The sequence below is a fragment of the Cervus canadensis genome, chromosome 5, assembly GCF_019320065.1.
Source record: "Cervus canadensis isolate Bull #8, Minnesota chromosome 5, ASM1932006v1, whole genome shotgun sequence".
NCBI lineage: Eukaryota > Metazoa > Chordata > Mammalia > Artiodactyla > Cervidae > Cervus > Cervus canadensis.
The window spans coordinates 89,702,002-89,726,698 of NC_057390.1; the positions used below are offsets into that span (position 1 = coordinate 89,702,002).

The following is a 24,697-nucleotide window of genomic DNA, read 5'->3' on the forward strand; positions in this document are numbered from 1 at the left end:
GAAGGTTCCCCGAGGCGGCGTCCCCTCCCTGCAGAGCTTCCTCAGGACACAGAGATACCAGCTTCTCTCCAAGAAGACTTTATTGAACGCACACACAAAATTCATCCTTGGATTTGCAGATTCAATCCAGCAAGGGAAGAGACAGCAGTGCTCTTGTGAACATGGTGCTCTCGCCACCGGCGCCCAGCCAGGGAGACCACGGGTTGGGCTCAGCTTCCCTGAGGCCACCGAGCACCTCTTGCCTTAAGACTCTGCCCGCCGAGTGGGCTACCCTGTCTTGATGGGGCTTGGGAGTCTGCCCAGGATGGATCTGCAGTCTCTGCTGAAAACACCTGAGTGTCCTAGAGGCGCCCGCATGGCCCAGACGTGACACAGCGCCCCACTTCCGGCGGCCAGAGGACATTGCCGAGATTGAAAGAGAAGACTTGCCCAAGGGGCCGTGACTGACCAAGGAGCTTGTGCTGGGCCAGCAGCTCTTCACACCCCATGTTGTCGGAGCAAACCTCAGGGCCGGGCCTTGCTCACTCACGGGTGGGGGTGGTCTCCCAGTCCCTCAGACGATGACAAGGCTCCCTAGGGTTATAGGGGCCTCCAGAAACCCCCTTGCCCCCTCAGCCACCCCTGAGACTGTGTGTCTGACCATTCACAAATAGGAAATGAGAAATCAGGTCAAAATGTTCACAATTTCCTGCATGTCTCAGATGGTTGTTTTCTTAAATGGTTGGGCCATATTTTAACTTGGTTTATTGAAACTAGTCAATTTCAAGATTCCATCAAATCAATAAAAGTAAAAAGGAAAAGAAAGATAAAAGAAATAATAACAAAACATTTCAATTTAGCTTTGGTGACGTTGGCCTCAGGAATTTCTATGCTGGCAGGAATCACAAGGTGGGCAGGGAGGGGGTGACTCCAAGCCCTCCTGCGTCCAGGCTGCAAGAAGCCAAGCCTGCCCACTCCCCAGGGGCCTGGAGAGGGGCTCAGTGCCCTGCCCCCTCCTGCCCCAAGGAGCCAGGAACTGGGACCCTTGCATCTCTGTGGTGTTAAGCTTTGCCTTCCAGCGGAGGTCTGGGTGCCTGCTTCTCAGCTCTGCCCCTTGAGACCCACTTGACAAGAGCCAGAGCCTCATGTGATCATAACTGGAGACCAGGAGAACCTCTGGGGATCCGGGGGAGAGTGTGGATGGCAGCGGACCCACCCTGACGCGCTCAGGTTTACCCGTTGCCGTCTTGTCTTCTATACTCAAAGTTGCTGGTGCTCCTGGCCCTCACGCAGGGCTGGCTGGGGCTTGGTTTGGTTACCATGAGGGATCCCGTGGATCCCTCAGCCCCCAGATCCCAACCAAGTCAGAAAAACAGAGGTGTAGGGGTTGGGGTGAAGACTTAGTAAAGAACGAGTGTGCATATTGCTAGAGAGGGTTTGGAAATGCCCCGCCAGGTGGATCCTCCAGCTGGGGGAGGGGGGAGGGGGAGGGGGTTCCTTCCTTCAAACTCCAAACCACGTGCCTCTCGTGCAGACGAGCTGGTGTACCGCCAACGCTCGTGCCCATCGAGGTGGGGTGTGCAGGGCTGGGCTGCAGCTGGGGCAAGAGAACGGGGCTCAGGAGCAGACATCCTGAGGATGCACGGGGCTCCTGGTGGGCAGTTTCCAGAGGGAAGGTGGGTAGGACGTGGCCTGGGGCAATTGCTGGCCCAGCTGACCTCTTTAGTGCAAAACCCAATTGGGGGGGTGGGGGGAGGGTGGTGGCGGGGCGGGACAGGCACCCAGGAGCTGGGTCGATTCCCAGGCTGGAAATGGCGCCATTCTCCAGAGATGGGCAGTGTGGAGAGGAGGAGGGGCGGCAGAGAGGGTTCCCAGCCCTTCCCACCAGTAGAACCTGGGCAGAAACAGTAGCAGAGGAAGCAGGGCCGGCCGGCCTCGGCTCGCCCCACCCTCGGCGCTGCTCACTCGAAGGTCTCCCATTGCTTCCTGAGCTGCTCCACGGAGCCGGGGGCCGGGGCCGGGGCCGGGGCCGGGGCCGAGCTCACGTCTTGCTTGGTTTTCCGTAACAAATCCTCAAAGGGGTCTCTGGCCTCTCGTGGAGCAGAGGGCTGCAGGGCTGGCTCCAGGCCCTGGGGGGGCCTGGAGGGGAGGAGTGGGGGGTCTCCAGGCCTCAGGGCCAGCCCCTGCTTGGCCTCGGCAGCCCTGGCGCTTGAGCGAGCCAGGGGCAGTGTTCGGATCCTCGAGGGGGCGACCGCCGGGGGACCCAGAGGCTGCGGGGAGTGGGTGCCCATGGGCACTTGGCCAAAGAGGTTGGGCATAGAGAGAGCAGACAGGCTGGGCTGGGGTCGACGAGGGGCACAGAAGCCGGAGCCGGACAGCAGGAGCGTGGGGGCAAAGGCTGGCCCCAGGGAAGCAGGACGGGCCCCAAAAGGCCCAGCTGGTGCAGAGACCAGGGGCATGGTGGGCAGTGTCGCTGGCACAGATGGGACAAAGGGGTTGAGTGACGGCTGTGGAAATGGGGTAGGGGTCCCCATGGGGGGAAAGCTAAATTGGGGGGTAAACGGGGTGGCTACATTTGGGGCCGTGGGGCCTGGTGGAAGGGCGCTGCCCGACCAGGCTGTGTTAAGTGGGTCCAGCAGGGCCAGCAGGGCATCACTGCTGCTGCCGGCGGCCCCTGGGGCCAGGCTGAGTGGCTGGAGCAGTTCGGTGGGGTCTTGGGGTGCAGCGCTGGAGAGGAGCCCAGGGAACGGGGCTGAGCTGAGGGCAGCCTGCCTTTCCCACTCAGCTGGCAGCCGCTCTGAGAAGTCGCCGAGGGCGAGGCCGGGGGCCTGGAGCTTGGCTGGGCGGGCGGTGGGAGGCGGGGGCACAATGCCCAGCTCCGGGGTCTTCCTGCCCTGGGGCCGGGGGATGGTGATGCTGCCCAGGGTGGGCGTGGGCACCTCCTCCTTGTCACTGGGGTTCAGGAGGCCGTTCTGGTTCTGGGGCCTGCAGGGTGAGGCCAGGGAGTTCCCGAGCAGGGCTGAGGGCTTCTTGGGGCAGGCGGCGGGAGGCTTGCTGGGGATCGCCATGTCGTCCTGGCCTAGGCTCCAGAGCCTGCTGTGCGGGTGGGTGAGCTTCAAGGCCCCTGGTGTCCCGCGGCTCCTGTCACTTCTGCCCAGGTCCAACCTCTGCCAGAGGGAACGAGGGAGGTGATGACTGCTGCTGACTGGGACAGATTGGCCCTCCCCACCCGCTCCTGTGCGCCAGGGTCCTGGGAGTCTGGCCAGTTAGGCCTCTGGGGCTCAGGAAAGCTGGGGGCTTGGCCCAGGTCGGCAGTAGAAAGCAAGCCCAGGTCTGTCTGGACTCCAGGCCAGGCTTCTCTCGCTAGGGTGGCACAAAGGGTCTCCAGAGAAAGCCCTGTCTTTTCAACCCAGCACTGCCAGTTAGTTTTAGGAAAAGGACTCCATCTGCTGACCCTCTACTGGCCTGACCCATTTTACTTTCCAAAGCATATGGGCACTTTCAGCCACCCCTGAGCCCAAGAGGGCAAGTGAGGCTCGGGGGCTGGGTGAGGGCACACTGGCTGGGAATGAAATAGGACTGGGCTCTGTCCAGCTCTGCCATCTACTGGGCCATGACCTGGGTGTCACGTCCCTTCTCTTGGCCCGAGCTCCCTCATTTGCAGCCTGGGAATAGCAATTCCCTGCAGAGGGGCGTGTGTGAATCATCGGATATGCGTGCTAAGTCGCTTCAGTCATGTCCAACTCTTTGAAGCCCCATGGACTGTAGCCCACCAGGCTCCTCTGTCCATGGGGATTCTCCAGGTTAAGAATACTGGAGTGCATTGCCATGCCCTCCTCCAGGGGATCTTCCTGACCTAGGGATCGAACCCCTGTCTCTTAACATCTCCTACATTGGCAGGTGGGTTCTTTACCACTGGTGCCACCTGGATACATGGGAGCTTTGTGAATTCCACACTGTGACCCAGGGACTGCGGAGTCAGCAGCCCCTTGGCACGAGTGAGGAGACAGGCACAGGTGGTGACAGACTTAAAGTCTCAAGGAAGATCAGGGGTCACAAGCGAATATCCAGAGCCCCAGAACTCTGATCCACAGGCTCTTTGAGGAGCCTTTTGGTGGGGTGGGGATAATCCCAGTTCCACCAGGGGTCACGGCGCTGCCCACCTCTGATGCATAAACAGAAGCAGGGGGCTCTGGCCACTGGCCCGCCTGGCAGTTTGCAGTCAGAGTGACTCTGAGCATTGGCTGAGGACCTTGGAAAAGGGGCTCTTTTTCACTGTCATGTGGGAAAACCTGCCTCATGTGCAGAAAGTGCCCCCAGCCTGCGCCCACCCCACCCCCACCATACCTGATAGTCAAAGGTCCCCGGCTGCTCCCTCAGGTCTTTGGGGGTCCGAAGATCTTCCAAGCTTTTGGCCTGGCCCAGTGGCTGCAGCGGGACTTCCATGTCGAGGTTGCTGAAGACGTCCTCCAGGAGGTCGATGCTGGCGGCCCGGTCATGCGGAGCTGGGGTGGGGCCCACGGGCTCCCGTGCTCTCTGCTCCGGGCTCTCGGCCTCGTCCCCTGCACTGTCTGACTCCTTGAGTGTCCGATATGGCTGCGGCCTGGGGGGAGGCAGAGCAGGCTGGATTCTCCCACCCAGAGCCGTCCTGGGAGGAGCAAGCAGCCCCCACCCCAGAGAACTTCCAGGCCTCAAGGAGCACAGCTGGGAGCCTTGGGAGAGGAGAGTGTCCTGGGTCCCCACAAGTGCAGGTGTCTGTGGATGGTGCCCCTTAGACAGACAGACCGACCAGGGCTGATCTCGGGTTCTGCTCACTGAGGGGCCTTGGGCAAGTTGCTTTGGATCTAGCTTGCATCGGGGAGCCCATTTAGTTTCCTCCAGACCACAAGACCTACCATAGAACTGGCCAGCGGGCTCCCACCCCATTCATACAAGGCGTGAGGAAGGGGCCACGGCTGGAGAGGGAACAGGCAGGAGGACTCACTCCTGAGCCCATTGTCCGTACCCTCACCCCTGCAGCAGTCGGGTCCTGGGCCCAGCTTGTGCGGAACTGAGCTGGGGGAACTCTCCCCCAGGAGGCTGCATGGTGCACCCCAGGATCCTCAGCGGCAAGCTGCCTGGGCCTCAGTCTGTGCTGATCTCAGTTCCAGCCCTGGTGCCATCTGTTGCTGTGGGACCTTAGGCAAATCACTTAACCTCTCTGAGCCTCAGCTGCTCCCCCGTTCCAGAGTGCACGCCCTCACAACTGCTGGTGGAGATGACACAAGCAAACGCGGTACCAGGTGTACCAGCAGGCATGCTGAGGCTGTTAACATCATCCTGTCCATTCGTGCACCAAAATCTTACAGCCAACCCAGGTGCTGGGGACACTGGGTACCTCTTGCTATCCTCTCTCACAAGCCTGAGCCCCAGGGTACATGGAGAATGCTGCCCAGACTTCTTGTGAAACTGGGCCAGAGTAGCATCCTACTTCCAACCACAAGGCTCTGCCCCGTGGGTCAGGTTGAAACTGCCCATGGCTCCAGTAAAGTGGGGAAGGTCGCCACCTGGTGGTCTGAAGGCCCACTTGCATGAACCTGGGCAGGGGGACAGTCAGCAGAGGAAAAGAGGCTCAACTAACAGTCTTGACTCTGGGCAAGGACTATGTCAGACTCTACTATCTCCCTGAAGCCACACAAGCAGCCCGTGAAGTAGGACTCACACCCCCCACTTTAGAGATGAGGAAGCTGAAGCTCAGAGAGGCTAAGTAACGGAACCTATATCACACAGCACCTGGCAAGAGGCAGAAATGGAAGCCAAGTATAAGAAACTTCTAAAGTCCCTCACTTGTTCTAACTATGCCATCTGACCAAGTTCCGTTAACCAAGTTTGAACACAGTGAAGGAGACAAAGAAAAGTCAGTGTGCTTTGTAGTGAAGGAAACAAAGTTTCTTTAGAAGGAATCCATTTTAAGCTGGCCGGTTCCCTTTAAACACACACAGAAACCTATGCTTTTCATAGATCATGGTTCAGGGAGTGAGCATTATTTAAAATAATTAAGGCATCAATTAGTTTAAAAAGAACGTGGCCGGCCAGACCCCACGGTGGGGGTCCTTGGCTGTTGTCTATGTGGGATCCCTTTACCAGCAAGGCAATTGTCAGTTGATACATGGCTGGACATTTCTTATTCCAATGATGCAATCTTTATTTTAATTAATAATAGAAATAATAACTGATACATTAAGTCTATGATGTTATAGATACTATTGCTTAGGACGAGGCTTTTCTCCTAGTTTTAAAGAAGGAGATTCACTGCACAGACCAGGCAGCACGCAAAACCTGAGCAGCCCTGGCTTAGGGCACTGCTCTCTAAGTGAGCACCTCAGGAGGGGACTGACTTGCCTGTGGCCACAGGTGAGCTGGTGGCAGAAAGGACCAGAACTCGCCCCGCCTGTGGGGCCAGTGGCAGCAGCAGAGCTGTTGGGCTTGCCGGGCGCCCCAAGGAACCCATAGGCCCAGCCTTGGAGGAGAGAGTGGGTGCAGGGAGATAGTGAAGGGGGCTGACAAGCAGGGAGCAGGGGGAGAGTCTCTCTTATGTAATCGGGCTGGAATGGTTCACTCCCCAAGGTCTGCTGTGGGTGTTCAGCAAAGGGCAGTTCCGTTCCCCTGAAGGCTCCCATTAGAAACGCCATGCAAACAGATAAACACAGACCAGAGCTGACCGTCTGCTCAGTCCCAGCTGGGAAAAGCCTGTAGGTGGAGAGGCAAGACGTGGCGGGAAAAAAAAGGGCAGCCACCAAAGTCCAATTCCTGGGGTGGCTGGGTTGTGGTGAACCTTCTTTTTCTCTTTCTTTGTTGCAATTTGTAATTAGAAGGAGGCTTAGGCTATAAATAATAATGATAAAAGTTATCTTAAAGTCAGACAAATCAGTAAGATCTTTGGCCATGCCATCATTAATATATATATTCCATACCAGTAACACTTTTTTTTTCTTTAAACTTAAAATCTGACGCTCCATCTCCATGGCTTCCCAAGGTGTGCTGAGATAAAGGAAGACTAGGCAGCAACAACCAGCCTAACTGGAGCTGAAGCTGCAGTCAGCAACCCCATTAACAGTCCAGTGCATTTTCGCTGTGAGGAAGGAGATGTTCCCGTCTCACACCTTTACAGCCCAGGCACCCTTGTCACCTCACCCCATCGCCACAGGCCCGGTGGGGCTGGCAGAATGAACACCCTGGGAGGAGGCACATGGGGGGGAGGGGGGCGCCGCCCTGCAAGCGGGCACCGGAAAGCAGCAGCCCCAGGCACCCTCCCCACACACAAGCACAAACTGGCCACCCCCTCCCCTCCAAGTGGTCCCGGACAGTCACCAGGCCGAGCTCAGGAAAGCGGAAGAAGGAAGGAGAGACCATTCAAAGGGAGTGGAGAAGAAAAAGCTTTCGGTGAAGCCAGAGCTCGGGCCCTCTTCCCGCTGGCATTCATCGTCAGAGGAGTCTTCGGAGAGGAAGACAGCATAGTGTCGCAAGGGCTTTACGAGGCTGGGGCAGAGGGAGACAAGAGAGAAGACGGTTAGGAGGCACCTCAGGACTCCGCGTGGTGGGGTGGGAAGGGGGCCCGCAGCCTGGTGCCTGACCCTGGCCTCCCTCTGCCGGCCAGGGAGGAAGCTGTCCAGAGAAGGCCTGACGGGCCCCCACGGTGAGGAAGCTGGTCCCTGACAGAAAAGAAACTGTGGGTTTGCGACCTGTGTCAAGAGCCTTAACTGCATCTATGACCTCACGATTTCACTTTCATTTAGATACCCCAAATTGTAGCAACAGATTACGCACAAAGACATCCATTACCGCTATGTTTATAAAATACGAGACAATCTAAATTTCCACAGTAGGAATCTGGTGAAGTGTATTATGGTACAGTTGGCTGAGTATTATCCTCTCATTAAATTATAATGTTTATAAAGAAAAAAATCTAAGCATTAAGAAGCAGAATTGCAATAATACTGCCTTCTGTCTCATTTACTTATGGAAAAATGCATAGAAAAAAGACTGAAAAGACAGGTGTCTAAATGTCAACAAGAGCTAGCGTATTATGGGTGATTTTTTTTTTCCCTTCTCCCATTTTTTATTTTTGTGTCTTCTACATTTTCTCCAATGTGCATATCTATTTCAATAATCAGGAAAAAATAAAAAATGGAAAAGTTAAAGAAGAAAGTGAGCCATGTGGAAGAGCACTTGCAAGAAGGCCCTTTTCTGATTAGTGGCCGCTCTCTGGAGTCTCCCTCAGATGCCTCTTCAGAGAGTCTTTTTCATCTGTGATGTGGAAATTAAATATTCATTGTTATAAAAAATACATCTCCCTTGTCAGCCACCTGTGAGCTCTACCTCTATAAACACAAACACATACACAGCCCAGAGAAACTCCACGCCAGCTCCTATGAATTATACACTGACCAGGGCCCGTGAGAAGCGTGAGCTCAGGAGAGAGAGGCTGGACCCCACAGCTCTCGGTTCAAATCCTGGCCCCATGGCTGCTGCCCCAACATGCAATTGGGGAGTGGGCAGCCCACGCTTCTGCCCAGCGCAGCAGGCTCGACGCACACCGAGGGTCTCCTGGGTGCTGGTGAAGTTTGGGGAGGTACCTCAAACACAGGAGACACAGGGGTACCTGATTGGGGCTATCTCCTCTCTCCCCAAACCCCAGCCAGAGCAGTCTCCTTTCTTTGCCTTATATGATGCAATTCCCTTCTGACTTCATTTCAGGAAGAGGACACATGTCCAAAAAAGTGCATGGGCACCAGGGCTGGAGGGTAAGTGAGAGACAGCAGCTGGGGGAGAGTGGATTGTGATCGGCTGCTGCTATGACCCACCATCCCCGGTGCTAAGACAGTTGTTACCCAAGAATATGTTGTTCTTTCAAATGTGGAAATCAAAGCTGGCACCCAGGGCTGAGGGCCCTAGCACAATCACATTTGACCCTTCATTGCCTTGCACTGTCCCTAGAAGTTAGCCAGGCAGAGAGTTTTGTCCTCATACTGAAGGGGAGGTTGAAGCTCAGAGAGGGGAAGTCACTTGCCCAGGGCTGCACAGGGAGGTCTCCTCTCCCAGGCCGCCTTCCCAAGTGTCAGGGACAACATGCACGTCAGCCCGCCTGGACTGGTTGGGAGCATGGCCTAGAACATGCATTTGTCTCTGCTCAGGAGAGAGGGCAGGAAGATCTAACCTGCAGGAACATGCCCTGGCCAACACAGGGGCCAGACTGGGACATAAATTAGGGCTCAGCAGGAGGGCCACTTTCCACATGGCCCCGGGAATCTTGTTCTGAATCACAGTCCCGACCTTGCCACTCTCCTCTTCACTCCTGCTGCTCTGCACGGTGATTTCACCTCAGCTGGTCGCGCAGTGTCTAAAGCAGCAGCAGTACTGATGTTCAGATGTGTCTGGAATGACTTATTCATCTGTCTAAAGGTTAGGAGGACCCCCCTTACTCGCCAGCACTGGACTGTGGTCCTGAGTAGGGGGCGGGGTGCAGGGGGCAAGCACTCTGCCTTAGGCTGCTCTCAGAGAGCTCGCGGAACGTGCCGGGCAGGTGGGTGACTGTCACCAAGTCTGCACTCTGAGCAGGGCGGACACTGCTCTGTGCCTGGCCCGCCCATCTCTGTGCTCCTTTCCTGCTGCCTCCATTACCTGCCTTTGCCTTTGCCTGCTGCACTGGCTGCCCTGGCCTGCAACACTCAGCTCAAACCGCTCTCCTAGATGCCTTCCTGGAGCTCCCAGCGGACTTTTCTCCCTAGGTGGAGTGGGCTTCTCCTTGGGCTGAGCGGGTTATCGCTTCATCAGTAGAGCTGTGTGTGCTGAGTTTAGTTGCTCAGTTGTGTCCGACTCTTTGCGACCCCATGGCTTGTAGCCTGCCAGGCTCCTCTGTCCATGCGGATTCTCCAGGCAAGAACACTGCAGTGGGTTGCCATGTCCTCCTCCAGGATCATCAATAGAGCTGAACCTCTTGCAATTCTGTTTGCAAGGAGGTCCTCAAGGGCAGGGGCCTGGTGTATTCTCTCTATCCCCCACACCTCTGGCACAGCGTTAGTGCAGAGGAAGTCTGCTGAGGGACTGAGCAGAAGCCAGCATGCTGGAGAGACAAGGCCTCGAACATGCCCATTTCACCCATCTTTCTGGACCCCCACCAGGCACATGACCCTTTCCTCAGCTTGAGGATGTAGTGAAGGAAGGTCCCCTCTCTGATGTGGAGAAAAGGGAACCCTCCGACACTGTTGGTGGGAATGTAAATTGGTGCAGCCACTATGGAGAGTCGTATGGAAGTGCCTTAAAAAACTAAAAATAGAGTTGCCATGTGATCCTACAATCCCACTCCTGGGCATATATCCAGAGAAAATTCTAATTTGAAAGGATACATGCACCAAATATTCATAGCAGCACTATTCACAATAGTCAAGACATGGAAGCAACCTAAATGTCCATCGATAAATGAATGGATAAAGAAGATGTGGGACATATATATACAATGGAATATTACTCAGCCATAAGAAGGGATGAAATAGTGCCATTTGCAGCAACATGGATTGGACCTACAGATTATTGTACTAAGTGAAGTAAGACAGAAAAAGACGAATATCATAGGATATCATTTCTATGTGGAATTTAAAATATGATACAAACGAACTTATTTACAAAACAGAAACAGACTCAGAGACAAAGAAAAACTTATGGTTAGCAAAGGGGAATGTGGGTGATAAATTAGGAGTTTGGAATTAGCATATACAAACTACTATATACAAAATATATAAACATCAAGATCCTACTGTATAGCACAGGAAACTATATATACAATAAATCATAATGGGCAAGAATATGAAAAAGAATATTAACTTTAGAATGAATAGGATCATGTTTGTGGACGAAAGTGTTATATATATTGGGGCAGGTGGGAATCTCAGAAAAATGCTTAGAACAGTATTCACAAGGAGGCACTGTGCCACGGACTTTACAGGTTATTTTTATTTCTACCACCCTGCCCCCCGCCTCCCCAGCAGGAAGGTGTCACTGCACAGATTTTATAGAGAACAAGACTGTCATAAGTCCATTCATCCACCTGTCTATCCAGTCACCCACGCACCCAACCGAAAAGCACAACCTGAGTGCCAACTGAGCAGACGCAGTGCTAGATGAGCACTGGGGGTCATGGTGAAGAAGGTGTGATCAGGCCACCCAACCGGGAGGTGACGAACAGGGACTCTAGTTCAGAGCCCTCTCCTTCCTGTCCTCTGGGCTGGTGCTAGATTGTGTACATGTGGGCCTCGTATCTCTGCTTGAGTCAAACTGAATGAGGCTTTGGTGACGCTCAAATCCATCCATCAAATGCATTTCCAGAACCTGTCCAAGCACAGTCCCCTCCTCTGGCTTTGACAAGCAAGCAGAGAGCACAGCTTGGCACATAAGCTGCATGCCACTAAAGATGCCAGAAATATCTGGATTCACATGAGAGCCAAGAGCCTTTGTGCGGGACTCTTAACTTGGTTTTGTTGGATCAGGCTGCTGCACTTCCCATCATTGTCAGAATCCAGTGCCTCCCACACACAAGATCACAGAGGTGCTTGGGGGTGAGGTGGGGGAGAGGGAGCCTCATTGTTCAGCTCACCATTTTCCTCTCCAGCAGGCTCTTTTGACCAGGCCAGGCTGGTCGGACAGGGCTTCAATATGAGGTCCAGGGTGTCTCCTGGACACACCATCTGTCTCTCAAGAGTGATGGAAATACCCAGACAAGAACTCTGCCATGTGGTTTGATGAGAGTTTCTTCAGGTCCAGGCTTTGGGCCACATGGATGACGACTAGCTGTATTTACTGCTGACACTAGCAGTATTTACAAGTGTTGGGCTAAATGCTGTCCATATGGTTTCTGATTAATTACTCATCACGTCATCCTTATTCTGCAGATAAAGCAGCCAAGGCTCAGAGAGGCAGAGTCACTTGCCCAGAGTCACACAGCAGCCAAGGGCAGAGCATGGAATTTGGATCTGCCTGACTCTAAACCACTTTGTGATCCTGCCTCTTTAGTTCTGTGGATCTGAAACAATGAAATAAGGGGTTGTGTGTTTCTCCTTCCACTTTTGATAAAAGGTGAGATTTCAAAATAAACTTATTTAAATTCAGCTGCTCATGTTCGCCCATGAAACATACAGTCAGATATTTGTCAGAGATAAAGGATGAACCGTCGAATACGTCCAGGTTTAAATTTTTTATTAGCTTAAGGCAGAATATGAAAAAAAAAAGCATACCTCTTCCCTCATTAACCCAATTCAGCTACTACCCTGCAGTCTGCCACCCACCACTTGCCTGGATTTTATTACACACAAAGAGCTGTCTGTGAAAAGGCAGGTCGTGGTGAACTTGGCTACCCAGTGAGGGCTGCCGCAGTCTTGGCGAGAAAGAAAGGCCCGCTGTCCATCACATTCAGACCCCAGCGTCTCCCACGGCTGCTCCCGCCTCTGCCCACCTCATCTCGGCGCAGAGTTCCCATGCAGATGACTCCCCGAACCCTCTCTAATGTTTGGTGTAACGTGTCGCTGGCTAGCGCGCGCGTGTGACAGTGGTGACAGGCGCGGCTGTTCCTTTTTAAATACCATGTCAGAGACACGGCGTCAGGAAGCGGGGACGTGCTCTGTGGCTCTCTGCCGTGCCGGGATCGCACGGGCTTATTTTTTAATGAGGAAGATCTGCATCTCGAGAGTTTTTTTCATGTGTCACATCGCGTGGACAAATCAGCAGCACGTCACGCTGGCCCACAATGAAATGCTGACAAATGTAGATATTTCAAATTTAATTGACATTTAAATGTACTTGAGATAAAGAAGGGAAAAAATCAGCAAGGACTTGGTCTCCAGAGGTAACAAACGAGGGGAGCTGGTGATCATGTTTTAAAGGATCATTTCACTCTAGCACAAAGGATCTTTACTTTTAAAGGTCTTGGCCGCTCTGGCGTCCACTGATTTCAAGGCTCCTGTTGGGCCGCTGGGCAGGGACAGGCCCCAAGACAAGGCCCGTCTGTCCACCCTCCCCCAAAGTGCCAGCCAGACAGACCTCGGGACAGTCATTGTACCTCCCTGAACCTCAGTTTCTTATCTGCAAAATAGAGATTCTATAGCCCTCCTGTTAGTCTCATCACAAGAGCTGAATGAGGATACTCATGAAGGGCTTCACATGGCGCCCAGTGCACGTTCAGTTACTGCCCAGACGCTATGCTCACCCGACAACAAACAGATTTGGCGCCTCTCCACCCTGTTCAGAGTCTCCCCTGGGTGTTCAAGGATGAATAGGGCGGTCCTGCCTTCAGAGATCTTCCCAGTCAAGGTTGCTGGTCCCCAGCTGGGCACGTCTCAGCACATCGGCGTCACCTGAGAGCTCCCCCACCTGGAGACGCTGCCATGCCTCCCTGCCAGCACCGCTACACAGGGCCAATACTCTGGAGGGCACCTTAGCACGTGTGTGGGTTAAAAACAGAGAAAAAGGCTCTGAAGCAAGTCTCTTCTATGGAAGAGATGAGCTTGGTGTAGGACCCACAAGGGAAGCTCTGGAACGTCCACTGGAGCTATTCCACGTGCCTGGGGCAAGGCTAGGACTGCTAACCGGGAGGAAGGACTAAAGACAGATATGGGAACCTGCTGGACACGGCGTCTTTGTTCTCAGCAGTAGGTGAATATCTACTTAAGAACAGCAATGAGAGACTCGCTGCTGTGATGAGAAGGTGTCTTCCTGTCCCGTGGACTGGTCGAGGGTGGATGGGTGAGTGTGCGGCCAGGGCCTTTCCATCCTCTTGGGGACTTGCCCTGCCAGAGCACAGTGATGCGTGTGCCTGGCTCAGAGGCCCCTGGACAAGCGCTACCTGGGAGGTGACATGGGGGCTGGGCTTTAATCGTGAGTCCAACAGAGGCTGTACGGTGGCCTGGAGGTGTCTCTGTGGAGGAGTGGGCACGGGGGCTTGCGGGTGGCAGGCGGGGCTGGCAGGGACCAGGTGGTGGAGAGCCTGCACCAGCATGAGGACTGACAGCCAGGTGTGAGGTCAGGGGGGCCCGGCACGGGGGACTTAGGCTCCACTGCCCCCATTTCCGTCTCCTGGGTTAGTCTTTTTTGCCTTTCTAACCTTCATTCATCCATCCACTTATTCATCCATCCACTTATTTATCAACCTGTGTCTGTCTGTCTGCCTTCCTTCCACAAAGATCACTAGTGTGGACTCCCCATGTCCACACCCACACCCAGCACGCTGAGGAGCCCTTCCCTGGTGCAGGATGGACACTCATGCAGGCGGAGAGGCCTGGCTCTGCTCTCCCCGCCTTGATGCTCTCTGCTGGAGGGAAGACAGGGAAGGGGACACCTTGGGGGCGCTCTCCTTACCTGGAAGAGAAACTGTGTAGATGCTGAGGAACACCCATCCCGCATCCTGAGGACAGTCTCTGCCTGCCAAGAGTGCAAGTCTTTTCTAGGGACTGTGGCAGCAGTGGTGGGAAGGCGTCCAGTTAGGAAGCAGTGGATGTGGGTGTGGGACTCAGTGGGCCTGGGTATATGTGCTAGACCCGGGGCAGATCATTCCACCTGTCAGAGTCGTGGTTCCCCCATGGCTGGATGGACTAACAATGCCTTCATTGCGTAGACTTCAGGGGAGCAGGGGAGGTTAACCAAGATGACACATGTCAAAGTACTGGGCCCAAAACAGGCACTTGGGAAATGGTGACGTGGAACCTGGACTGGGGAGGGTGCTTGTTGGCGTGGCAGAGCCTTTCAGAGGAGACTGAGCTCAGTGACATCTTGAGGAGGGGGTGCCATATCTGAAGGAATCATAAAAGCTTGGCTTTTCAGTTGCATCTAATCCCCTACTGTGACCACTCCTGGGAGAGTCCCTCCTTCCGGGTAGTAGGTGGAAGTGGTCAACATGAGGGGTTCCTGTGTCTTCCTGGGCTGCTGTGTGTGCTGGGGGCCATGCGGCAGCTCCTGCTTTTCCAGTCTGGGCTTAGGCTTCAGGCCTGGCTTCTGTCTTGGCTTTGTCTCTGGGGCCGAAAACTCACCGGTGGAGAGGGGGCGGGGGCCAAGTCGGGTCAGGAGCCTCTCGCCTTGCTAATTGAGTCTGCACCCTCCTGCTCGGTGTCCTGGCAGCTTGCCAGGCGGTAGTGCCCAGGAGGCTGGCCCTACCCCCTGGGTCCCAGGGCCCAGCTGGCACCCTGGAGATTGCTCCCAGGGCTGATTGCAGCATCTAGCTCTCAGACTGCCAGGCCAGGCAGGTGCTGGTAAGCCTCCTAATCACACCTGGCTCACAGCAGGTGCTCTTTACACATTTGTGGTTGTTAACTGACACTCGCCCCCATCTCCAGGAGGCTGGGCTGTAAGCTGCCCTCAGGGATTCCTCCATTCACTCATTCAGTAAATATCCCTGAACAGAGCTGGGCCAGGCTCTGGTCTTGAAGTTGAAGAGTCAAAGCTGATGGTCACACAGCCCTGCCCTGCTGACAGACCATGGGGGTGTGTGAGCGTGTGTGTACGCACATGGTGATACACGACATGGAAGGTCATGGCTTCGTCAGGGGAAGTCCTTGGTATTGTGGCCTTGGGAGGAGGCAGGCTGCAGCAGATATGGCTGCTAACTGAGGATGCTTGTGTGGCTCCTGTGGGCAGCTTCCCAGATTGTGTTCTTTGGGATGTTAACAGGTATTGAAAAAAAAAAAGACGGCAAAGAGAGTTGTGCAATATCTCGGACTGAGCTGGTGGGCCAGGATGCTGCCCAAGCCTGCGGATGCCAAGCCAGGCCTGTGCATCAGGCCCTCACCCTCGGGCAGCTCTGGGTTTGGGTAGGAGGCAGAGGGGCTCTGGTTGTGATCCTTAGCCAGAGGCCGTGCTGAGCCCAAGGAGACTCAGCATGGGGGTAGGGGAAGTGGGGGTGAAGCAGACGTCATCTCCTGCCAGAGCATGTGTGCAACCAGCCTGAAGAGATACAACTGCAAAGTGTTCTGAGACCTGGTCTTTGGGCAGAGCTCTCACTAAATGCTTCTGGCAGCTTCTTCTGATCTTACTTTAATCTTCAGGGGCTTTGGGTACTGGGGTCATGCAGTGCAATTCAGATGAGCAGACTCTCCAATTCCTGAGCAGTGGGGGCTGGCCGTTTGGTGCACACACTGCCTGCCCAGTCAGCACAACTTGCAGAAGTACTCCTCGGCCAGAAGGATTTCTAATGCCAGCCGCATGTCCCGATGGGTCTCTGGGACCCAGATTCTCTGGGAGTCCACAGTTCTGATGGGAGTGTAAAGTGGTGTGATTCTTTCAGAAAGTTATTTAGCAACACAGAGCAGAAATCTGTCTACAGGAATGGTTAAGGACAGACTTTCCTGGCAGTCCAGTGGTTGGACTTAGGGGTGTGGGTTCCATTCCTGGTTGGGGAGCTAAGATTCCATGTGCCTTGAGGCCAAAAATCAAAACAAAATAAGAAGCAGTAGTAACAACTTTAATAAAGACTTTAAAAATGGCCCAAATCAAAATATATTAAAAGAAAAAAAAAAAGACTGGTTAAGGGTTGGTCTTTGGTGTTACAGACAGCTCTGCCACTACCTAGATGTGTGACCAAGTGCAGCCTGCACTTCTTGGAGTCACAGTTACTACTTCTATACAACAGAGCTAATGATACCTACCCCTGCACCCAGATTTCTGTGAGGATTTAATGAAACAGTGTATGTAAAATGCTTAGCATGCAGTATTCAGTTAATGGTAGTTGTTCTTATAATGATTAAAAACTTGGAGGACAAGCACATTCACTTTGGCATTTTTCACATTTGCGAAAAACTGGGACAATTTACAAATCCCATATAAGGGGTGTGGTCAGGCAGACCACATAGATATACTCAGTGGGATCTTCTGTGGTCACCATGGGGCTAACAAGGACATGCGGATATCGGCCTATAAGACTGGCTAAGGACAGACTTTCCTGGAAGTCCAGTGTACAATGGGATATTGCAAGGAGGCTGGCAGCTCTGCAAGATACATCTAGAAAAAAGACTGAATAGGAATCTGCAGAAATGCTAATAAGTGGCTGAACTGAAGTAGTGGGATTGGGAATGAACTTGTCTTTTTTCCTTAACTTCCAGATCACCTATAAGGTTACTGGGTTATTTTTACAAACAAAGAAAATTACTGGCAAAGAGCAGTTTTTTACATGGATCTGGCCAGAGAAGTGACAGGGCAATGGCTTCAGGCCCCTGATGGCTGAACATGGACTATTCTCATTTACTTATTTGGAACTCCAAATAACCAGCCTACAGCCAGTCAAGACTCAGGTGACTGGAGGGTGTTCTGTGTGTCACCTTTAGAGGACAAGGTATGCACTGAAAGAGCTTGGTCTCTGCAGCTGGCCAGGACTGGGCACGTCTCCGACCTACAATGAGCACAAGCTCTGTCACCATAAGGACTCAGAAGACAGCTCTACCCTTCTAGGTTATTGTGAAGATTTATAAAAAGGTGGAGACTGCTCATAACTGTCTTCCTCCCAACTCTCATGGCAGAATGAAATTTCTCGAATGAAAGAGAGGCACCTGGGGACCAGTAGGTCATTCCCTTCCTTTGGCCTCTGCTTGCTGTGTGTGGTCCTGAGGGGCAGGCAGTACTGAGCACAGTGCTGCCTTTTACAGCTTGCTAGCGACTCTAAGCCTCATATTGAATGGGAAATTGCCCCATATCTAGCAAGCAGGAGGGAAGATAAGCTGGGGCCTGGGAGCCATGTGCACTCCTGCTGAAAAAAGCAAAGCCCACCCTTAACAGGGTGAGAAGCTGTGACCTCAGTGTGCCTACTGCAGCCGCCATCATCCTCATAGTCATAACTAGGTTCTTAACAAAAAGGGCTGGATGCTGCAGAAGAAAGGACCAGGTCTGTCATTGGAGAGAAGATCTCTCCATTTTCCAGCCCCCAGACCTTGGGCAAGTTATGGAAAGCCTCTCTCCAAGCCTCAGTTTCCCCATCTGTTCAATGGGAAAGCCACTACCCACCCTTCACGATCTTTAGGGATGTTCAGTATATGTTACTTCCCTTTTCTTCCCCAGATGGAAACACTCAGCCACCAGAGAACACTGCCTCCTGGGCTAGAAAAGGACTGAACAGCTCTGGTTCCCGACCCCAGGGAAGCAAAGAGGAAGGTAGCGTGCAGGACAATACACCTCAGGACACGGAACTCATTGGGCAAAGCTAGGACCGGACCCCGTTGGACAGCACAGCACAACCGAGAGATCGAACCTGAGCAGCACTGGGAGTCCTGGCCCTGCTGCTTTCTAACTGGGTGACCTGCAAACCTGGTTCATTCACTTTCTGAGCCTGAGTTCCCATTCTGTGGAAGGGATGCCTAAGAGGGCCTAGAACACGTCAGGAGCTCCGCTGTACTTGCTGCCAACTGGCCTCTGACCCACAGCCCATTCCGTCCGATCCCTCCTAATCCTAACTCTTACCCTAGGGGATCCTTGGGGCATACCATCAGTCCTGCTGTGAATAATAATGTAAGTAGCTAATACTTCTTGAGAAGTCATCACTGAATATTAATGAGCTAATGTTAACTGAAAAACAGAGGGAAATGTTATCCCCAGAAGACTTCCTAAAGGATTCTTCCAATCGCTCTCAAATGGTTTTGAGGGGCTAGGACACCTACTTTTCACTGGGGAAGAAAATTTAACATGGGAAACATTTTGCTTTGGGAAAATGCAAGTCAACAAAGTTTAGCAGTGGGATTCCCTTTAGGGCATCCTTTAAAATCCTAAGAAGCTCACACCTGGTAGGTTTTTGAAGATGTTTGCGGAATGAACGGATGCAAGAATGGACATGAGTTGGAAAGCAAAAAAATGGACTTCAATGGAGGCAGTGGCCAGAGCTGCCGGCAGCGCTACCGGGCCTCAATGAATTCCAGCTGCCAGCTGCCACAGGAGGCCTTGGAGACCGGCTTATTCTTCATCAGCTCCGTCTTGTGGTCCACACAGTTAATTATTTAATGTGCTTTTTGGAAGTGAGAGTTGGGGCAAGAAGTCAGGAGGACCGAATCCTGCCCTCCACTTCAAAGATCCTGTGTCTCTTTCTGTGGCCCAAATCCTCCAAGTTTCTGATGCACTTTGATATTCCCAGCAGAGACAAAGATCGTGATTCAAGAGAATCCAGGCCAGATTAAAGGGCCAGGCACCGAGTCCGTGTGCCCAGCACTGAACCACCCGCAACAAAGCCCCATTAGGATGCGGCTCCTGCCCGCCGGCTTGTCTTCTCCTGTCTCCCTACACAATGCTGACAGACTGGGGGGGGGCTGGTTCTTCCCCCCCAAAACAACATTTTATGGGGAGTCTGTTTTATTAAAATATTTTCCGCTGGATGCTTCCTGTGTTTCAAGAAGTTGGTCTTGCCAGCTGGAGCTGATGACAGTTGAGAAAAACACATCCAAGTGCTGTTGTGACATGGCATTTGGAAGTGGAGCACAACGGGGGGTGGGGGCAGGGAGAAGGCAGCATGGGAGGAGACGCAGGGAAACACCCGGGTTATACCAGAAATGTCACTGGCGTTATAGGAATACAGCCCTGCCCTCCCTCCCCCCATAAAAAGAAAGTGAACTGAAACCCTTGGAATGATGTTCTAAAATACACCTCCCTATCTCCTGGGGGACCAGGGTCACTGCTATGCGTGATCACAGAGAACCTGTCACTTGTTTTCTATAACTGCCAGTTTGCCAGCCCACTAAGCTAGCCACCGCTGCTCCCACTGGTTCATTTCAACCTCAAATGTTTCCCCAAAAGAAGTTTAGAACAAGGCATACTGCAATGCTGCTGCTAAGTCGCTTCAGTCGTGTCCGACTCTGTGCGACCCCAAAGACGGCAGCCCACCAGGCTCCGTCATCCCTGGGATTCTCCAGGCAAGAACACTGGAGTGGGTTGCCATTTCCTTCTCCAATGCAGGAAAGTGAACAGTGAAAGTGAAGTCGCTCAGTCGTGTCCGACTCTTCGCGACCCCATGGACTGCAGCCTACCAGGCTCCTCCGTCCATGGGGTTTTCCAGGCAAGAGTACTGGAGTGGGGTGCGATTGCCTTCTCCAGCATACTGCAATAAAACAAAACAAAATACCCACAAAGTGGTACCGACCTAGTTCTGGTAATCACCAGAATGATGGGGGTACCAGACACTGGCTCTTTGCATATACTGACGAAGCGATCTCCTATCACTGGGCTGGAAAAGCAACAGCATAAATACATGTGGTGAGGAGGTCCAAGCTCTAATCGGGAACTTGGCCACAAATGGGTAATGCTTTTCGGTAGACTGCAAGTGTCAGTGTGGAGTGTTTCTGGTACAGTGCAAGGATATTCTGGATTTGCATTTCAATATCTCCAGGCCCATGACCCTCTATCCAGTACATAAAATATTATGTACTGGATAATAAAATATTTAGTCCAGTTTTAAAGAGATGACTCTAGAGAAAAGTGACGCATTTCTTCCCCCTAAAGAGAAATCTTTGGGCTCTGAGGCACTCTGAAGCCATGCTGCATTTTCTCCACAAGGGGGCAATCATAATCCATGGCAGGGAAACAATCTGCATTCCCATTGTGCACAGCCCAAGTTAAACCTACACCCGACTTCTGGAGTCCTCTCTTCCAAATTCTCCATCACCACGCATCTCCCAAGACACACAGACACACAGGTTTGAGGGCCGTCTAGGTAGGCTGGTTCTGTAACCACACCACAGTCTCCAGTGATACTGAACTATACACCAGAGAATCCTGAAGAACTGATGTGGGATGGCAGGTGGGCTAGGCCGCAGCCCGGTGTCTGGGAATTACTGCTTCCTTTTGGCTCCTATTCTCGCTAGGACCTGCCATCTCCCTCAACTTCCTTCTCTGAGAACTTTTCTGAAAACAGGGCAGCCATGAGGAGCACTGCCCTCTTCACCCAAGGGACGTCAGGGTCCCAGGGGCAATGATTCTGGTTCTCCCAACAACCTGAGGTGGATTCATGTACTTTTCAGGGCATCACGGGAAGCTGGCGTGGAGCTGCTGAGTTGTTTGGGCAGAGACCAGGGGCTGTGCACCTTGGGGACCAAGGGCAGACAGCATCCTCTGATGGAAGCAGTGCTACCTTCTCCAGACAGCTCTGAAGCCGGGGCCGTGCACAGCACTAAGCCTCTCACATTCACACTGCTCACCTCTGGCCCTGGCGTTCCCCCCATCTACCCAACGTCTGCCCAGTGAATGACTCTAAACCAGGTCCTCTGCTTGCTAGGGTGCATGAAACCCAGCGCCTATCTTGAGGAGCTCTGGGCCCGAGGAGAGCTAGAAAAGCAGATTCATAATAAGCTAAACACTACAACACAGGTGAGCAGAGGTGCTGGTGTGGGGGGGCAGTAGATGAGGATAGCCCTGGGTGTACCTCCCTCGAGCAGCCCAGGCCTAGGAAGGTGGTGTGTGTGTGAGCCGCTCAGTCGTGTCCGACTCTTTGCAGTCCCAAGGACTGTAGCCCACCAGATTCCATGGGTCTTGGCCCTTGTTAAATAGGTAGCCTCCTCGACCGGGTTCCTAACTCTCTCCTGCTGACCCTCTATTTTTAGCGTAAGAAAAAGCCGAGAACCACTTTCTGAGCTTGTCTGAGTACCCTGTGGGTGTCACCACTCAAAACCCAGCCCAGTGCCCGGCTTCCTGGCCTCTGGGGCCTCCTGCTGGCGCGACAACTGCCCGCGGAACCGACACTGCAGATCAAGCCCTGCTCCCCGACTGACCTCTCTGTGAAACACCCGCTCAGGGCTCCGGGGAAGCCCTTCAAAGGCCAGGGCTGCCGCGTGGGCTCCACAAAGCACCGGCCCCCTGGGCTCCTGCCGACAGAGGGGAGGGGAGGACGGGGTACTCACTGGTCGGGGCTCGAGACGGACGTCCTTCGGGCTTCCACTGTGATGTTGCTCTTCGGTCTTTTAATGACATGTGGACGGGGAGGGCGCACCTAGAATGGGCATGGGGAAAATCCCCAAGAAGGGCTGAGTTGGAAAAGCCATTCAAGGACATTTTCAAGATGCAGGTAAGCAGCCCTAAAATGAACATTGAGGGATTTTCAAAGCATAGACTCAAAAGCTGTGCTTATGATGGAGACTGTTGAAGTGGTGGCTGACCTGTGAACTGGAATCTGTGGCCTACTCAAAGGAGAAAGGCTCTTCTGAAGGGCTGGGTGTCCTGATTTGCACCCAGCGGGTGGTTCCACCTGCTTCCTCGCAGGGCTGCCCTGAGGGCTCAGCGAGACACTGTCTGGGCACGACCCGGAACAAAGAGGCCCTAATGCTAAGTCCCGCTTGCCTTCTCCTGGAACCTGGAAACCGGTTTGGTAGAACAAGGAGGTTTTACTCAGACTTTGTGTTTAGGGCACACGTGCCTATTTTGTTCTTTTTTACAGCTGAATTACAGGATGCTTGTTTTCCTCTCTAAGTGGGAGGGTGGAGAAGCAAATACTAACAGTATTAGGGCACCAATTAAAGTCCTCCTTCTGCTTCCCCAGGCAGCCCTGTGCAGGGCTTGGTCTGGACCCTCATACAGTCCGTGTGGCCGCTGCACTCACCACACAGACGAGCTCAAGGGCTGGAGCTGGGGGTACTGACAGTGAAGTGCAAGCCTCCTGGTCCACAGCCAGACTGCAGCGACACGGTAGTTTTTTTCCCCTATATACGGCCTCTGAAGGCTAAGATGAGGGATCGTATAAAAAGACACTCCCTTCTCCTACTAGAGCCGGTGATGAGAGTTAGGCTCAGAATTTCTAGGTGTCCTTGAGGAATACTCATTTGGGCCAGTCAACACTAGCTGGCTTTAAATTTAGCACCACCATCTCTGTACAACGCCAGAGGAGGACTGGAGAGGGCCTATCTGTGAATTTTGTTGCCAGTAAGAAGGACCGAGCAGCCCATTGTGGGGGCTGCCCTGCTCTGTAGACGAGGGACCAATGCAGGCAACGCCACGGTTGCTGAGGTCAGTGGACAAGACAGAGAAGGAGAGCACAGGCAGGCTCCAAACGCTGCACCCTCTTCCAGAACCTCCGCCAGCCCCCAATCCCACAGTGCTGGGCGACACAACACAATGGCCTCAGAATACAGGTTACAGAAGTTGGCTGCCTAAGAGACAAGTTTTATTGAGTTTCATCAGGCCCTCAGGCCTCCTCACATCTGATTTAACCAGAGTTTTTCCTGTGGAACAGCCAGTCTGATGTCAGCCTGGTTTGGCAAATCAGAGATGTGGTAAAAGCCAAGTGCATTCCACCGAACTTGCTGTCTGCTACGGGGTTACTGTGACGATCCAATGAGCTCATGGAGGCAAAGCACTGGCATGGGGCCTGGCACACAGTGGGGGCTCAATACAGGCTCATTGTGCTTCCCTGTGACCTTATCAATAACAGAAGGAAGACAGGGGGTATCTCTCTATTAGAAGATGGATTTAGGATGGTCTCACTCTTGCCTAGCACTCCGCTCCATGCCTGGTTTAGTGACCCCCCTCAGCCGGATTTTTTGAAATGAATGTTGCTACTTGGAATCTAAGAAGTGCATAATAATGTTGCTATTATTATCACTGCTATTAGAACAGTGCCTTCCATGGAGTAGACATCCAGTCACTGGTTGCTGAGTACAAGAGTGGATCCATCCCCCACCAGTGCTAACCCTGAACTGGTTTCTGGCCCAGAGCCTGACTCCTCCAGCAGCCGGTAAGCAGGATCACCTGGTTTGCACCTGACTTTGCACCACAAAGAGGGCATGCAGTTGGGGCAACTGCTGCCTTGCCCCGGGGTCCTGGGGTGGGGGCTTCAGGAAGGTCAGACAGTAAGGCCCGTTCGCCTGTCCCTGCCCGCAGCTGCTCCTCGTACAATAGAGGTGGGTTAGGAATGTGAACTTGTGGCTGAAATGGGGGGATTAAGTTTGTGGCAACTTCAACTGAACTTGCAACGTGGTGAAACATGGGGAAAAAGAACAACAGAGCTAATTAGACGAGCTGAGCTGTCAGAGTGCCGCTGAATGGCTCAGCGCCAACAAACAAAAGGAATGGGTTGGCAATCAGCAGGATCGATGGAGAAGACTGCTTCATTAGGGATGATAAACCAGACAGAGCGGGAGAGGGAGGGGTGGGAGGGGGAGGGCAGCAGCGAAGGCGGGGGAGGGAGAGAAAGGCTCGGCAGACCCAGAAACAGTCACCCGCACGGCTGTAGACACACCCAGAGTCACACACACGTCTGACTGGTGTGGACAAAGCAGACGCAAAATTATACTCATGGACAGACAACAACCCAGAGACATGCACGGAGGCATGGAGATGCCAACAGACCCACAGTCTCACAAATACTCACAGAGGCACGCACAGCAGGAGAAGGCCCATGCATGGATCTCTCTCTCTCTCTCTCTCTCACACACACACACACACACACACACACACACACACACACGGCCACAGACGTACAGCTAGAGCCACACCAGGCACAGACACACACAGACAAAATGGTTTAATTAAGCCCGAATCACAAGACGATGCAGACAACTGGCCCGTCATATTTCAGTGATCAGATCCGTCTTTCCGGGGTGCTTAGGAGGGGTGGGGGCTGGGGATGAGGGAAGATACCACGTGCACACACAACGCGACCGGCGCACCAGCACTCCGATCCCAGCTGCGCTGGGGAGAAAATGCTAAACAGGGATTTGGAGCTCTGTTCAAGGGGGACTTGAGGGGA

General features: G+C 53.3%; 1 protein-coding gene across 7 annotated transcripts in view; it reads right to left on the reverse strand.

The window, feature by feature from the left end:
* Positions 1-62: 62 nt before the first annotated feature.
* Positions 63-24,697, reverse strand: part of DENND1A (DENN domain containing 1A) — a 520,849-nt gene continuing 496,214 nt past the window's right edge. For 3 of the 7 annotated variants that reach the window (XM_043469511.1, XM_043469510.1, XM_043469509.1), the window contains 4 exons: positions 21,858-21,946; positions 7,369-7,497; positions 4,327-4,582; positions 63-3,146 (listed from right to left, as the gene is read on the reverse strand). In XM_043469511.1, the coding sequence (XP_043325446.1) occupies positions 1,941-3,146; positions 4,327-4,582; positions 7,369-7,497; positions 21,858-21,946 (1,680 nt within the window). In that variant the 3' untranslated portion in view covers positions 63-1,940. Of the gene's footprint in view, positions 3,147-4,326; positions 4,583-7,368; positions 7,498-21,857; positions 21,947-24,697 lie in introns of those variants that run through there. The other 4 variants (XM_043469514.1, XM_043469512.1, XM_043469513.1 and 1 more) reach the window with 2 other exon arrangements.